Below are 17,371 nucleotides of genomic sequence, written 5' to 3' on the forward strand. Positions count from 1 at the left end.
TTATTTTACTTATTCAACAAACCGACAAACGACTACTACGCTTGGTTATTACCCGCACCTCTTATGTTTGGAGTATTTGGCAAAGCTTTGGTGTGTGCTTGGATTTACTCGAGTAGAGATATACATTCAAGATTACTCGCTTTATTCAACTGCACTCCAGAGGAAGGAGTAACCTTTGCTTCGCTCTGTACCGCTCATTTAAACAAACGTCAAGTTGAAATGATTACAGGAGTAAGCTGCTTTTTCTTTTTATGCGCAATAACCAACCATTTGGGAAATTACGTAACTTATGAAAATGTTGTCATTCATCATTACCCCATCTATTTCCCTTATCATAAAACGATTACGCTACGCATCGTCTTGGGATTCGTTCAATGGGTTACTGTTATACCTGAGTGTATTGCATTTGTAACATTTCCAACATTGGTGACTACGATCACGATTCTGATTTACAATCGATTCAAACTGCTTGGTTTATGTTTACGACAAACTTCGTATTCTGTGTTTCTTCAAATCGATGAAGTCTACAATTTGGAGTTGGCAATGGAAGAAAAACGTACACTCAGAAGTTTATCGAGAATTCAGGAGATGAAAATTAAAAAAGCATTGGCATTGGACGAATTGCTCAGGAAAATAATCATCGTCATAGAACGACATCAAGAATTATACTCGTAAGTACGAGTACTAAAATATTCAACAACTACATACCTACCCTGTCTGTACCCAACCATCCAATGTACAGGGTGCCCAGAAATATCGAGCACCCAAAGAAAGTTTTTCATTAAAAATATAGGTTGGCAATTTGAAATAGATGCATATGATTGGTGGAATGTTATCTCTGCAGTCCAACAACCAATCGTGTGCTATCATTATTATCATTCACTGTGACCAACCAAAGCATTTTAGTAGAAAACTTTTTTAGGGGTGCTCGATATTTCTGGGCACCCTGTACCTATACCTACCTACCTACCTACCTACCTTGTAATATATTCATTTCAAAGTACCACCTAACATTTTATAATTTTTCTTGTTATGTTCTAGTATTGCAAAATCGCATGCCAAACACATGAACTACCTGTGTGCAATAATCCACATGGTAATTTTTATGGTATCGGTTACGTTCGCATTTTTCATATCATCGGTATGTTCAGTTGAAAAAAAAACGCAGAAAATAATCATTTGATACCTAATTTAAAACTAATATTTGCTTGATATTCTCAACAGATCACCCTGACAACTTTTTTCCGGCAACAATTGCTCCCCGTTGCGGTCTTATGTGGAATATTATTGATTTGGCTAGCAGTCTGTTTTATTGCAGAAATGTTTCACAAAATGGTGGGTACCATAATTAAATTGAGCTATTTGTAAACTGTCTTAACATAGGTAGTGATTTTTTTGTTTTTTGTAATTTCAAATTTTTCTTAATTTTTTGTTTTGTTTTTTCTGCACAGAATGAAGTCATTGCTTCGGAAATTTATGACAGCCCTTGGTATCTATTGGAACCAAAAGATCGTCGACTCGTTCACACATATTTGACCATCATTCAGCAACCAATTTCCATCGCTATTTACGGATTTTATCCGCTGAAGTTGGGCTCATTCCCGGATACGTTGAATACAATTTACTCGCAAGTTCAAATTCTGCGCACCCTTCAACTCAAAAAGTAGAAGCATTTATAATTGACTTATTTTGAAAACATGAAAATGCGGATGTCGCACTAATTTTAATTAGATACTGTACTCAACGCCTATCTTTAAGTTGAGCACTTATTTTCAATTAGTTATCCTTATTACTTACGTAAGTTTTATCATTTATCACCTATCAAGAGTGTATGTTTGAATTACAATGCACTGATTTTGCAATTTTTCATATGCAGCACATTCTTAAGAAAATTCGTCATAAATAGATAGTAGATAAATTTTTATTTTTTAAGTATATTTTTTCGAATCTTTATGAAGATGAGAACCCTATTAAATTTATACACAATCCAATAAAATTGTTATGTACTTATTTAATTATCTACTTAATAATGAATTCACAAACTCACGTCTAAAATATAAAATTTCTATGTTCACGAAACTTTGTTAATTTAATTTATAAATTTGTTAAGTAAATGATGTAGTTACATACATTGTGTACCTATCATTGAAAATCACAAAGAAATATTTTCTAGGTACACTCGCTGTACAATCCATCTTGACCTTACCTTGTTTGGTCAGTTGGTCTACTTACAGATCTCCCCCAAAGAGACCTATGACCGTAGAACCTTAATCAGATACCTAATTTAAAATTTAAAAAATTGATAGATACGAATGGAGCAGCTTTAAAACTTGATATAGGTACCTATTTTGTTTTTTTGTTTTCATTTTAAAGAAATATTCCTGAACTAACCTCTGAAGCTGAACCTACATCAATTTTTTTGAGAGGTTAGTGTAACTCGATTCCATTTTTAAAAAACACATTATTTGTTTAAAAAAAAGTTATAATAAAACGAAAAAAAATAAACGCTGGTGATATCCGCACATGCAATAATGATAGATGCGATATAATTATGTAGAATTCTGAATGGTAGGTAGGATTGATCTACTTATAATCTACACTCCTACATAAAATTTAAGTAACTAGGTATTTAAAGAAATTAAAATAAAATTGAATACAAAAATTCTTATCTTATCTACGTTTCTGAAAACATTACAAATACATCGCTCATCATCAAAAATATCTCATATTTTCTAGATGAAAAAGGTGTTTTATAAAATTTTAACATAAATTTTATTTCTGTTAAGACGCATTTTAAAATTATTTCCTGATATCTTCATTTCAATAATTTCGGCTGATCAGGTAAAAAAAAAACACTCATATTTAATTAACCAAAATGAGAGAATTCTGAATTGAAAAGGTAGAAAACCTCGATCAATAAGCGCAAATTTTCATTTTTCAGACATCGATATCAATTTCAAGTTTCATTTTCTTTATTTTTAACCGCTCCGTATCAATGAAAGTTGGCTACATAAAGTTTACGTTAGCCTATCAATCGTTTTTTAGCAAACAAAAATAAAAATCACTCAAGCTCGATACCTAAATATTAATTTTCAGATCAGCGGCGATCATGACGAATTTTAAAATTTGATTAATTTTAAAAGTTGCCTATTCTCAAGGCGCAAAAATTATTCGAAACGTGAAATTTTTTATCAAAATAATTATGATTTTTTAGAAATTCGATCAAGAAATTCAATTTTGATATAAAAATGTTTTTAATCTGGAAAGTTGGCATCCCTGACTGATGAAAATTGTGAATTTTGAACTCAGAGCCTTCGATTTACCCCTAAATTACTTGTTTTGCGTTCGTAAAACTGTTTTAAATGGAGGAAAACGCGAATATATTTAGAAAGTGTCGAAGTAGTTGCCTACTCTCGAGGCACAAAAATCATTCAAAACGCGAATTCGATTGAAAAATCCAAATTGGGATGTAAAGTTATTCTAAATCCGGTAAGTTGGCATCCTTGACTGATAAAAATTGTGAATACGCGTATTTTCGTATTCCACACAATATTTAGGCCCATTTTTCAACCCATTAGAACAACGTAATAACCTCAAAATCGAAATTAGTGTCCTAAAATTAGCAATTAGAACTCACTAAAATGCAATAACATCGAATTCGTGATCAGTGAGCTCAAATAGGTAAATATACGTTGATTTTTGAACAAAATCTACATATTAGATTAACGAATTGCGAGTGAAAAAATTAATCGTATCCCTGCCAAAATCACGATAGGCAACTAATTCAACTGGGTAGCTATTCCTGAAATTTCGGTATGAGTGATAAGCGAGTTATAAGAGTTTCAAAACGGTTAACAAACGCAGTTAACCACAGTTACGGATCGGTAACATGTCGGTAACTTACTTACGTTAACTCCAAAGTTAAGCTAAAAAACAGACAAAAAACTAATGGTTGCAGTCTTGGAGATGTAGGTAAATGAAGTTTCTTTATTGCTTCATTTTGTTTTAATTGCGAGTTTTCAACTATTTTGATTAAAATGTAATTTTGCTATGGCACCTAAAGTATTAGCAAATGATGAAAATACAAAATACGGATTAAAAATGTTAGTTCAATTTAAAAATATGAAAATAGTTTATGACGGTGCGAGTAGTGCCCATTCCATTATTCCGAAAACTTGTGGCTACTCATCAGTTAATGTCCAACGTTACGCGTGATAGTACGGTGATAGTAAAAAAAAATACCGCACGTTATTTGCGGAACTTAACCATCATAACTGGCTTATCACGCTTACCGAAATTTGAGGAATAGCTACCCAGAGCTTTAAAATTTATTGCGTTGGTTGAACGGACATACAGCGCTATCTATTGGAGAAAAATATAAACTTTGTTCTGATTTAACTTATACATATTATGTTAAAAAGGCGGTGAAGTGAATGTTAGATATGCGTGTGGCGCTATCCTTCCGAATACTTCGGAATTATGTCGGAAAGAAGCATATAAGAAATGGGATTTTCGATGCTCTTTCTGAAGTAGTTCCAAAATATATAGAAAGATAGCGCCACGCGCATATCTAGCCCTGCTCTCGCAATATTTTTTACAAACAGAACAAAGTTTCTGTTATATTCCGACAGATAGCGCTGTAAGTCTGCTGTTTTCATTTTTCAAAATTTTTTAAAGCAAAATTGACCCAAAAATAAGGTTAAAATTGGTGTTTCTTAACACGGCGAATTTAATGGTGTGATCATTTTGACGATATAACGAGTATTTATTTCCGCCTAAAAATAACAGTTCGAAATTCTGATATCTTTATTTTTCAAAATTTTGTAATCATTTCGTCTTTCGCCGTACTTGAAGCGAAAGTAATCGAACTGAAAGTCAAAATGGAGTTTATTAACACGTGGAAATCGATGGTGTGATTATTTTTACCTATTATCTACAAAACGAACACAAAAATTTCACCGCAATAACGTAAATAGAAAAATATATTTTATACGTATTTTGAACACGAGGATACAAAATACACATTCCAGTCAAAAAAATATCTTACACGAGTAAGTCGATATTTTTATACATAAAAGCAAACATGATTTTTTCATATACATATATTCATTAATACATAGATACAATATATTAATTTAATAAGCATAGAACTGTCTTTTCATAGAACAATCTGGTCCCTATAATACAAAATGTATATCAAACCATTCGCTTACATAAGCATTTTTACGCGAAATACATGATTTATAAACAAAAAATTCACAACACAAATAGGCAAGGTTAACACAAATAAAAAAGGAAACATTCACAAAAAAATATTCGTCATAAATACATAATATTTAAACAATATAAATTCATACACAACAAAATATTTACTTACTCACGTAAATAATAAGTGAGTAAAAATAATCAGAAAAAAATGTACATTATTTTACACGAGAGGGGGAAAAAATAAAAGCAAAGTAGCATGCTTTGACATTTTGGTGAATTAGTTCAATGATGAATGAAAAAATAAACAAGAAAAATCAGAGTTTTCAACATAAACACGAGTCAATTACAAAAGAGTCAAAAATAGGTTTATTCACTATTTAAATTATTTTTCAAATAGATCTGATCGATATACACTTTGCAAAAGTAAAATTAGTCATAAAAATTATTTTTTTTGTTGAAAAATTCCATATCGTAGGATGGATATTTTAATGCAAAATTGTGACCTCATGCAAAAAAATATCAATTTTCTGGTTGTGCCAACTAGGGGGTGTCGAAGTAACAACCTTTACCGATATATTCACCTGGTCGCAACTCGCGGGGTTCAACTTGTCGCTCTGTAGCAAACACTTTTATCAAAGCATGTTGAAACCACTCATAAGTAAAGTGAGAGGTGTTTTTTTATTTAAAAATGCATGTGAAATAGAAAAAACTCTCGATTTATCTAGAATTTTCACGATTTAGGGTCATGAAGGATTGAAGTTCAAAGTAAGATATCGCAATTTGAATTTTTTTTTATTTTGGCCGTAAATTGCGTTTTTGCAATTTACCCCAGAAAAAATCGACTCGGAGTAATTGCAAAAACGATTTTTTTTTTTCATTTTTGCACTTATCACAAATATTTTTTTGCCCTAAATAACTTAAAAATGATTCGAAATTACAAAAAAAAAATAAACTTCCACGGTCACAAATGATGAGTTACACGTTAGAGAAGTGATTAACAGTTTTACTGAATTTTAAAATTATGTATTGCTCCTTTTTAATGTTTTTTTAATATCTATATTTGACGAAAAATGTATTACTATGACGAGTTTTTTTTACATAAGAAACATCAGAAATGATCAATAGTCGTTTTTTTGTTCATTTTAGCGAGTTTAAAAAAAAATAATTTTTCAACATTTTTTCACTCTTCTGAAAATTTGTTTGGGAAGTGGAAAATTTATCGAATTTTTAACCGAATCAAAACCACGAATACATCAAAAGTTAGCAAATGACACGTAGAATACAGTGAGTATGTTAAAAATGCAGAAAAATAAAAAAGATATTGCCCACTTTTGCATTTACCCCAACATGGGGTAAATGCAAAGGGGCAAATGCAAAAGTCGAATTTAAAATTTTAAAATTGCAATTTTCTCCACGATTTGTGGACCAAATTGTACCAAAACTTTACGATTGATAGAGAACCCCCTTAAGAATAAGTGGTACAAATTTCAGCTTCATCCGTGCAATAGTCTTCTCACGGCGCTCTCTCAAAAAGCCACTAATCAAATAGTGCTTTGCAATTACCCCACTCTACCTCAATACTCGTAATTTCATAATTTATGATCTTGAATATTCTAATTGTTTTCCAAATTATTTGGGGCTGCATTTCAGTAGATTTTCTTTTTCACAAACGTTTCTAAAAAAATGTTGACAAAAAACGAATATTACTCGGGGTTTTTGAGAATTTTTCGATTATGATTAATGAGATCGATCGAATAATTTGTAGTTGTCACATTTCGTTCATCTTCTGTTGGTGATGAGCCTAAGAACATTTTCCAAACAGACGTTCTCATCCCACTTATGAATTATGATATAGGTACATTAGGTACTTGCTGAGTTGCTGCTAAAAAAAAAATAAGAATAAAAAATCGTATGTTTTGTATCTTTACGCGACGCCAGACAGCGCTAGTACGAGTATCTATAGGTTACGGACTGATCATCCGTAGCAATTTTTAATAGGGTTCCCCCTCCCCGAACCCCGCCTCGCAAAACTCATAGTTTTAAAAAAAATTTATCTATCGATGTACGAATGACGTCGGTCGCCCTACACGCAGATACTACAATCGCTTTTTGCGAATTTGTTGATAAATTTAAATTTCCAAGTATATCATTGACTATACAATAGGTAGACACCTATAATATGACCGATGCACTGGCTTCGTGGGACTGATAATGGTCTTACGTAATCTAATTCCGTTATTCGAAGCCCTACAAGCACATGGCCTGTCATACCTACTTACGTACTTACATACGAGTATAAATTGTCTCAAGATCATCTTGAAAATTCGTTTTCGGCAGTCAGGTCCAAAGGCGGCTTTAACAATAATCCAAACGCTGAGCAATTCAAGGCCATCTCTAAAGGTTGTAGTCCACCATGAGATAAGAGCATCCTGTGTAGATGATAGTGATATCAAATAATACTATCGTTCAGTTCAAGTTCAGAGAGAATTCATACATTACTTTTTATATTACATACCTATGTGAAATAACTAAGTGGACTTACCTAATGCATTTTTTAAGTAGTTTGAGAGCATCAGTGGACCGTATTTTATGAATTTGGGTTTTTTTGCACAATGCACTATTGATGTTGAAATTACCATCAATAATATTGTTTCCGGTGTGGCCGTGGCGTGCATTGGATTTAAAGCCTGGAGACTAAATTTGAATAGTACCTACGTAAATAAAGAGGTAAGAAAATTACGAATAGAAATGCTTTTTCTCGATAAAACAACGAAGTAGTCGCTATTACATTGTACTTGTACATACACCTAAAATGTTTGATTGGATGTGAAATTTGGTTGCTTAGAATTCAAGTGACCAGAACTGCAGAAAAATAGTTGTTTTCCGTGGTCTTGCATTTACGCAATCGATATGTCTACGTGTATCTTACATCTTTGCTTGCGTGCTTATTTTTTTAGTTCGACTGCTGCAATTTCTTTTTTTTTTACAGCATTACGGCGCAAGATATAATTCTGAATGATGAAGATAAAGTCATTCGAAAATTTTGGTGGTATGTGGAGTAAGTCTGAAATCTAAAGTGCATTGAAGAATACCTACGAGATGAGATCAATGTTACCTATTTAAAACTTAGCCATCACATCTCTCTATCGTACTGTACCTGAAATTCGTTAATTTTTTAGTTGAAGAAAATGTATACTGAGGTACTTTTCATGGAATATCCTCGTTGCTGATAAAGTTGTATTTGAATACCTATACTTACACATTGTTTACATTACAGGTAAAACACTAACAATTAAAGGCGCAGATTAGCTGAAAGACATGACAACTGATGGACACCTGAGCTGTTTGTGAACCAGAGGATACCGGATACGGAAATTTTACTTGCGTTACAACTATAGCAATTTCAATTTTTGGTGAATTATTCATGTGTTAATCACTATGACAATTGACAATTGACAATTACTAAACTTCGAGTTGATAAATTTGACGTATGTAGGTAAGAAATATTCACATAATCAACTTGGAGTTGGTTTGAATTTTTAAAGCCTATCATTCGTTAGGTAGTGGGTATTTTTATATCTCATGTAGGTAGTTCTCCTGATTTTTCATAGGTAAGGAAACTCAAACTACCAACCTTGACGGGTTCTATAGCAACGTATTTGCTATACGAGGTCCCAGAGGATAACACAACAAAATCTACAAAAATTCAACATTCTTTTCCTTGTAAATACTAATTCATTGAGTCGATTCATAACCACTTCCACAAAACATACCACTATTACCGAACTTATTTCTAGTGTTTCCACAAAAAATGGTTCCTCTTCATCGTTCGGCATTTTACAACAAATTTATACCTACACTACAAGTATACTTATTTAACGATTACGCGAAACTTTTTCGAAAATGTTACTAACAAAAAACGCACTTGGAAATTTAAAACACTTTTTATTAAAACGAATTTTTTATAACATTTAAAACTAGTTAAAAAATTGAACTGCTTAGAAAATTGAACTAGAACTGCAGTACTGATTAAAAATTGAACTAAAACTGATTTTTACATTGAAAGGATAGAGGTTTTATAAGGAAATAAAATAGGTAAAAACGGACTTTAAAACAGGATATTGCACAAAATTGAGAAATAAAATAGGAAAAGAGTAAAACATGGACTTTAAAAACAGGAAATTGCACAAAATTGAGAAATAAATGAGGAAAGTAGAGGTTCAAAGTTTAAAATGAAAGGTAGGTAAGAATATTGCATAATAATAGTGAAGTAATAATATGTAATAAAAATACTTAGATCCCATAACATGGATAGTATCGGATAAATCATAATATCATCATAATATCGGACAAATCATCATAACAATGCCTCCTGGGGTACTTAAAAATTTTTTTTTTTATATAAAAAAGAAATTTTGAAACAATAATTCGAAAATAAAAGAATGATAAAATTAGAAAACGGCAGAAAAATAGAAACAAACCAAAAAAAATCAAAAAAAATCAGAGCAATAAAACATAAGAAAATATAAAAACGATAAAATTAAATCAATTAGAATTGGAACAAAACGGAAACACAAAGTAATAAGAATATAAAACAGTAAAAATCAAAAAATTTGGAAATAATAAAACAAAAAAAAAATAAAAATAAAACGATAAAATTGAATCGATAATATTGAAAAATAAAATCAGAAAAACGATACCATAATGAAATGAAATCTCTCTCAGAGCACCCTGCGCCTCTTTACCATGTCATCGCAACGAGTGAGGTGAATGCTTAATTTTCTTTTGAGCCCATTGGAGGTCCCTGGCTCGTTCGTATTCATTGGTTCCTCTTTGATCGGCATTGGTTGCGGGATAAGGTGGGGATGATACATTTCTTTGGTTAACTCAGTGAATTTTCTTTCCAATCGCAGCTTCAAGTATCTAACTTCTTCAGTCAAATTATTTAGATTCATTAGGATTTATAATTGGTTATTCTTCAATTGATCGATTTCAGTATTCAGAATCAGAAAATTATTATTGATAGGTAACGTTAATCTGCTCATTTCGACATGTCACGTTTTGCTCTTCTGATTGAATAATTTGGTTAACTTTATTCTGAACCAATGCCATATGGTTTTCTAACTGGTGAATTCTTATTCCGTGAATGAAGGTTTCAACTGAATTTTCAGTTAAATAATCCATTATTAAATGGAGGAAAGAAAGAATGATATACACGAATAGTATGATAAAAATCATCAATAAAAAAAAAATTAAAGTTATTTACGCGCAGTAAAATTATGGAAATAGATAAGTACACAAAATGAAAGATTAAAAGAAAAAAGTTTAAGTTTATACACCACAGAATTAAAAGAAAAAGTTTATATATCACAGAATTTTGGATATTACATTAAAACATAATAAGGCAATAGAAATCGAAAGTAATTGGATGAATGGAACTGAAGTCTTAGTACCTATTTATAAGGAGAATTTATCAGTTAAGGAAAAGTTTGAAAGGATATGACTTTTCTAGAGTAAAATTATTTCCCTCTATTATCAATTAAAAGTAAAAAGAAAAAGTCATTAGTAATTGTCATTTAGATAATTAGGATAGGTATATTCAAAACAAGTATAAAGGTTACATATACAATTTCTTTATCTCTTTATAAGGTTCTCTACATACTTATAGGACATTTATCTGAAATTTGTTTGGCACATGTTATACAGCATTTAGCATGGCTACAAGGTAGGTATACACAATTGATAGGTTTATTTATGCACACGATACATTCAAAATTAGGAGGTACAGGTTTTTTAAAGATATCATTTTTAATTCGTTCATAAATACAGTAAAAGCTCGTTATAACGCTCTTCAAGGGACCGGAGAAAAAGAGCGTTATAAGCCGAAGCGCGTTATAACCGAAAGTCTCATTTTAACGCTGATTAGCGTTATACCGCGAATTCTTGTTTTAAAGCGAAAAAAGCGTTATAAAGGAAGTGGAAACAAGAACTTTATTTTGAATTTGAACAACTGTTCCAGTTGGAAATTAAAAAATCTGAAATTTTACTTTGCTTTTGAGGTCTGTTGTCATAATATAAATCATTCTTTGGCAAAATTTTGCCATAAAAATTTTTTTTTTTGCTTTTTTAAAATCAAAACTACAAAAATTGCAAAAAAACTGATGTTGTGGACAAAATTTTCAGAAAGTGATAATTTTTTACACACGAGTAAGCTTTTTTTCGCAAAAAATTGGGTTTTTGTTGTTAAAATTATGAAAAAAATGTGATTTTTCCTGAATTTTAGAGCGTTAAAACGCGATTTATAATCGCTCATGAGCGTTATATCGCGATTAATTTTACATTGGTTTAAATGGGGATGTCAAGGGACCGGAAGGAATCAGCGTTATAACGAAATCAGCGTTATATCCGAAAGCGTTATAACGAGCTTTTACTGTAAGTTCATATAAATGCCATTTGGCAGTTTTTACATAGTCAATTTTATCAATCGTTTCAGGAAGTTCTAAAGCATAGTCCACTGCATCAAGATATTTGTCAAACAATTTTTGATCTTCTTCAGATAAATCTTCATAATATAATTTAATGATGTGTTATACTAGGGTGTGTTCTCTTTTTGAGGCTCTATCCTGGATTTGTTGCTGTATAGCTTGCAGCTCATGATGAAAAGTTTCAAATTGGCTTTTGTCATTTTTTGTGGCATCAAGTTTTGAAATATTTTTAAAAGAGGATTGAATAGCTGTCTTTAGATTATGCTCAGCATCAGCCAGGTCAGATTTTTCAATTTTGGGACGAAGTAAATAGTGGTTTAGGTAATTTCCATACAATTCTGATAAATTTTTCAATCCAAACATGATTTTTCTCTATGGAAAAAAAATAGATAGGTATAAGTTATTTGAAATAATAAAGAAAAATGACTACCTATTCAGATCTGACATTCACTCTTTTTGAATGAGATCTTAAATTACGAACGTAAGTAGGATTAGGGGTACTAGGAAGGGATCTGGAAGAATTAGCTGGAGATGAAAAAGTGGGCATCTCATATTTATTAAGAATTTCAAATTGACTTCGAACAGTAGTATGGTTATTTCCAGGCAGGCATTCAGTTATTATGCGAAAACACAAGCAATTAACATTTCTAGGTTCATCAACAATAGTAGTATCTCTTATAGGTAAAGGGGTTCTATTACAAAGACAGTAATTTTTGTAACAACTGATTAATTTAAGAATTACTAGAATAATTAAAATTCTGAAAATAAAGTTAAAAATTACATGAATCCATGAAAAATGATCATTAAAAGTTTCATGGGTAATAGTTTTTTGTAAAATTTCATCATATTGATCTAATTTATGAGATAAAATTTTGAGTTCATTAGAGTGTAAATTGGTCAATTGAATGACTTGAAGATTTTTAACAGTTGAATTTTCATCAAATTTTCAAGTATAAATATTTTCATGTATGCTAGCAAAAGGTAAAATATTTTGATAAGTGGCTTGGACATCAGACTTAGAATTTAAAATAGTATTATGAGTATATCCTCTGCAATTTGGATCCAATGACAAGATTCCAATATGAGGTAGTTGAATATCTTCAATTAATTTTTTGTCATCACATTCTACAGATAATTTGGTGGAATTGCTTAAAATGAAAATCCATTCATTTCCTTTCAAGGGTTCCCAAATTTCAGCATCAATTTTTATGCTTTTTAAAGTACAATCTGAAGGGATTTCTGTTTTGGTAGATGTAAGTAATTTAGTTTCACAAATTGGACTATTTTTTGCTTTGTAAATAATATTATCATAGCATAAATGATTAGAGCCATGGAGTTCAATACAATTTTCAAAACTTGGGATTTTTGCATATCTGGTGAATAACTCAGAAATTAACAAATATTCAAAAGAAGGTTCAATATAATGGTATAAATGGGTTTGAGTAGAAGGAGTAGGAAAAGGTAAAAGTTTGTAGAGATGAAATTTTTGAGAATGAACAAGGGGAATTTTTATGGAAAAGATCAAAATTTCTTTTACAAAAATAGCATCTATTTTAGTATTTTACAGATATCTATGTATTGATAAACATTTTCAAATTGATTAATAGGTAATTCTCGATCAGTAGGTATTCTAGCATTTTGAAGTTCTAAAAGTAAATTTCTAGGAGTAATGACAGAAGGGTGTAAAATATTACGTTTTGCAAATAATATTGCTGAAGTTAAATTATCAAATTCAGTCTCCATTCTATTCGTCAATTCACTCAATAAATTAACATGATCAGTAATTCTTAAAATCAAATGTTCATCAAATTTTTCTAGGCGAGATGAAGAAATAAAATTATTCATTAATTTGATATTTTCATTCAAAGTGACTTCATTTAATTTGAGATTTGAGACTGTTTCGTTGAAATTCGTGATGGTACTTTTGATCACTTGAATCTGTTGTTTCATTAAAAGTTGAATATTTTTCTCATCAAATTGAGCTTGGGAAATTGCATCAGAATAAAATTTCGCGTCATCAGCATCTGGTATTCCAAAAAGAAATTTGAAAATGTAGGATCCAGCATCAATAATTCCGCGTTTTTTCCGATTTGATTCGTCCGTAACATGTAAATCAATTCGTAAAATCCGTAAAATCTCTGTCCATAACAGTACATTGGGCTGAGGGTATAGTCTCCTCTCCAAAAAAAAAAGTGTTTAATCACGCATATGTTTTTCGCTCGAGGCTCGAGTATACTCAATACTTGGAATTCCAAATTGAAAAAAAAAGACCTGACAAAATATCAGATATTCATTTTTGAAGTTTCCTCAGCAAAAAATGATGGCTAAATAATCTCAATAAAACGTAGGAAAAATTTCAAAGTTGTTGATCAATGTTTGATAATAAACAAAATATACGATGAAGGCACTCTGCCTAAGGACTTCAAAGCAGTAAATTTTGTACCAATACCAAAAAAGAACAACTCGCAAAAATGCTCTGAATATAGAACCATCGCACTGATGAGCCACGCACTGAAGCTACTACTCTCCATCATAAATGCCAGAATTGAAAAGAAGATAGATGAAAATCTAAGTGAAACACAATATGGCTTTGTAGCAAAAAAAGGGACGAGAGATGCAATTGCCCTGCTGAAAGTGATCATTCAAAGAGCACTGAATGCTAATAGGGAAATCATTGCTTGCTTCGTCGATTATGAAAAAGCATTTGATCGTGTCAACCATGAGAAGATGTTGGAGATCCTGGAAAAATACAATATCGATAACAAAGACCTGCAAATAATCAAGAACCTGTACTGGGAGCAAAGCGCTAACATCAAGATTGGAACTGAGTACTCGGAGAACGGATGTGGAATAAAGAGAGGTGTGAGGCAAGGATGCCCCCTCTCACCCAGGTTGTTCAACGTGTACGCAGAAGAAATAATGAGAGAAGCGCGAATCGAACGAATGGGATTCAAGATCAACGGCAAGAGAATAAATGAAATAAGTTATGCAGACGACAAAGTGATCCTTGCTGAGACAGAGGCGCAGATGCAGAAAATGATCAACCAAATCAACAGTGCTGGATTAAAATATGGAATGAAAATAAATGCAGGCAAGACCAAGGTGATGAGATTTACGAAAGGAGATGATAAAGAGGTCAAAATCAACATCGGATCACAAGAAATTGAAAATGTAAAGCAATTCAGGTACCTTGGAGCACTGATAAACAACGATGCTAGAGATCATAAAGAAATCAAATCACGGATTGGAATGGCAAAGACTGCTTTCAACAACCTTGCCAATGTGCTGGGAAATCGAACGATGAGTATTGATCTGAGGAAGAGAATTATGCGATGCTACGTATGGACCGTTCTGAAGTATTCCTGCGAAACATGGACCATGAGTGCAGAATGCGAGAGGAAAGTATCCGCTTTTGAGATGTGGTGCTATCGAAGGCTACTACGGATCTCATGGAAGGACTTCGTTACCAACAAGGAAGTACTAGCAAGAATAGGAGAGGAGCGGAAAGTCGTAGTTGAAGACATCAAAAACAGAAAGCTAAAGTATTTAGCTCATAAAATACGAGAAAACGGTATTTTCATGCTAGCGGTACAGGGGAAAATCCAAGGAAGATCGACGAGAGGGAGGAAACGATCGGAACTGTTAACAACAAACTCACCGGCCAACTCCCCCTGCAAGACCCTGAAAGAAACAATTAGATACGCTAGATACCGGCTAATATAGATGGACATATACGCTATCTCCTGTAAAGGAGCGCGACTACGACGACGACGACGATCAATGTTTGATTCTCCCATTCCCCTCTGGCTCAACGTTTTCGAAATTTGTTGCAAATTTTTTTTGAACATTTTTTTTCAGTTCAGGTGGTCTTTCGACATCTTCAGTACTTTGCATATATTATGATCGCTGTTAGGCTATTAGAATGTTCGAAGTTCATTTTTATCAAAATGCAGGAGTTCTTAAATATTCGTTTTTTTTTCTTTAAAATACAGATTTTGTAATCATTTCCTCAATATGGTAAAATTAGAATTGATCAACTTGATTTACATTTGTGGGTGATTGTGAGCACTAATGAGACCACTTGATCAAAAAAAATCAAAAAAAATTTCGGCATATAAAATGTTTCAACTCTTTTAAGGTTCTCATAGTTCGAGAGTATAGGTACCATACCCAAATTAAAAATCTTTTCAGTTGCCTCCGAGGTTACGAAACAGAAAAAAAATTGTCCAAAAGAAAAAATTTCTAATTGCAAAAGAGAAAAGAAAAACATTTTGCTCATTTGCGATCAGAAAAATGAGCGATGGAATGAAAAAACAGTGTAAATTATAAAGTAACAGCTACTAAAAAAAACAGACATATGAAAGTAGTAATGTTGAAGGACAAAAAATAAATGAAAACTCAAAAAAAAAAAAGGCAAGCCGCATTTCCTAAAGGTACTAATATCCAAAAGACCAGAAATTTGGATCTGATGAAAAATGAAATAGGTAATTAAAAAATAAGAATTTATGGTTTTTATGATGCCATATCCTGGAATTGAATTTGCATCTACGAATACATAATATTGTACGTTTTTTTCTTTTTTGAGCGAATATGAATATGTTTAATTTTCTATCGTTTGTCTTACTTGTTTTACGCTAGTAGGTATGTCGTTTTTTCAAACAAAAATGCAAGAAATATGAATCTTTTCCTGATTATATTTCACGGAATTAACTCGGATGATCGCCATTCATAAATTTAAAATTCATTTCAGCAATTTATTTAGCATCTTAAAATTTACCTTTCTAAACCTATCGAACAGATTATCTTATCTTCAGGCTTCAATCTACGAGAAATGACAGCATGGCCATTCTAGAATTTGGCACACCTCTGTATGATGATCTTCAAATCCGTATTCTTCATCATACTCGAACTCGACCAAAATAAATTAACGATTTGAAATGAAAATTTAAATTTCAAAATGTAAATAATTTTTCTCGTTGAATAAGTATAACATTAAGTAACTAATTGACATATTACTTCAAACTAATATGTACCTGAAAAATACGCACGAAAAAATTAAACTAAAACTACCATCTTACATGACATACTTCAAAGAATAATTAACCTCTCAACTCTATGGTAACCACGTACTTCGCCACTTTTCTCACTCACAAAATTTTCAATCAATCTTTTACGAGTATTTTTATATCTCATACTATAGGTAGTTCTCCTAATTTTTCATAGGTAAGGAAACTCAAACTACCAACCTGACGGGTTCTATAGCAACGTATTCGCTATACTAGAGGATAACACAACCAAATCTACAAAAATTTAGCATTCTTTTCCTTGTAAATATTAATTCATTGAGTCGATTCATAACCACTTCCACAAAACATATCGGCACGCCGAAATATTGTATCTGGTGTTTCCACAAAAAATGGTTCCTCGTTCGGCATTTTATACGTAATTTATAGGTACCTACAAGTATATACCTACTTACTTAATTAACGATTACGCGAAACTTTTTCGAAAGGAGGGTTACTTTGTTTGAGATAAATCTCAGCCACTTACTGCAGAGCTGTTGGTGCGTTAGGAATCTGGATTTTTATCATAAAAACCACAAAAAAGAAATGGATAGAAAAATGACTCGGTCGCATAGAAAGTTTTGAGCAAATGCAAAGTAAATTACGAGCAGCAGC

The 17,371-nt window shown here is 31.8% G+C and overlaps 1 protein-coding gene and 1 long non-coding RNA gene across 2 annotated transcripts; one reads left to right on the forward strand and one right to left on the reverse strand.

Annotated features, from left to right (window-relative positions):
• The first annotated feature begins 1,016 nt into the window (after positions 1-1,016).
• Positions 1,017-1,907, forward strand: LOC135833788 (uncharacterized). Its single transcript, XR_010556550.1, has 3 exons — positions 1,017-1,141; positions 1,225-1,335; positions 1,452-1,907. It is a non-coding gene; the product is annotated as an uncharacterized LOC135833788 (long non-coding RNA).
• A 10,732-nt stretch (positions 1,908-12,639) lies between these two features.
• Positions 12,640-13,643, reverse strand: LOC135834099 (uncharacterized). Its single transcript, XM_065347937.1, has 2 exons — positions 13,388-13,643; positions 12,640-13,247 (listed from the first exon to the last, which is right to left on the reverse strand). Exons 1-2 carry the CDS (start codon positions 13,641-13,643, stop codon positions 12,640-12,642), a joined length of 864 nt encoding a protein of 287 aa, XP_065204009.1.
• Positions 13,644-17,371: the final 3,728 nt, after the last annotated feature.

Source organism: Planococcus citri, chromosome 2, assembly GCF_950023065.1.
Source record: "Planococcus citri chromosome 2, ihPlaCitr1.1, whole genome shotgun sequence".
Classification (NCBI taxonomy): Eukaryota; Metazoa; Arthropoda; class Insecta; order Hemiptera; family Pseudococcidae; genus Planococcus; species Planococcus citri.

What these genes read in the sequence shown, in the direction of transcription:
- LOC135834099 (XM_065347937.1), bottom strand. Translation starts at nt 13,643, where the DNA reads ATGAAACAACAGATTCAAGTGATCAAAAGTACCATCACGAATTTCAAC. An exon ending in AGCAATATTATTTGCAAAAC is followed by an intron (nt 13,248 to 13,387) that starts GTAATATTTTAC and finishes TGTAAAATACTA; the next exon opens with AAATAGATGCTATTTTTGTA.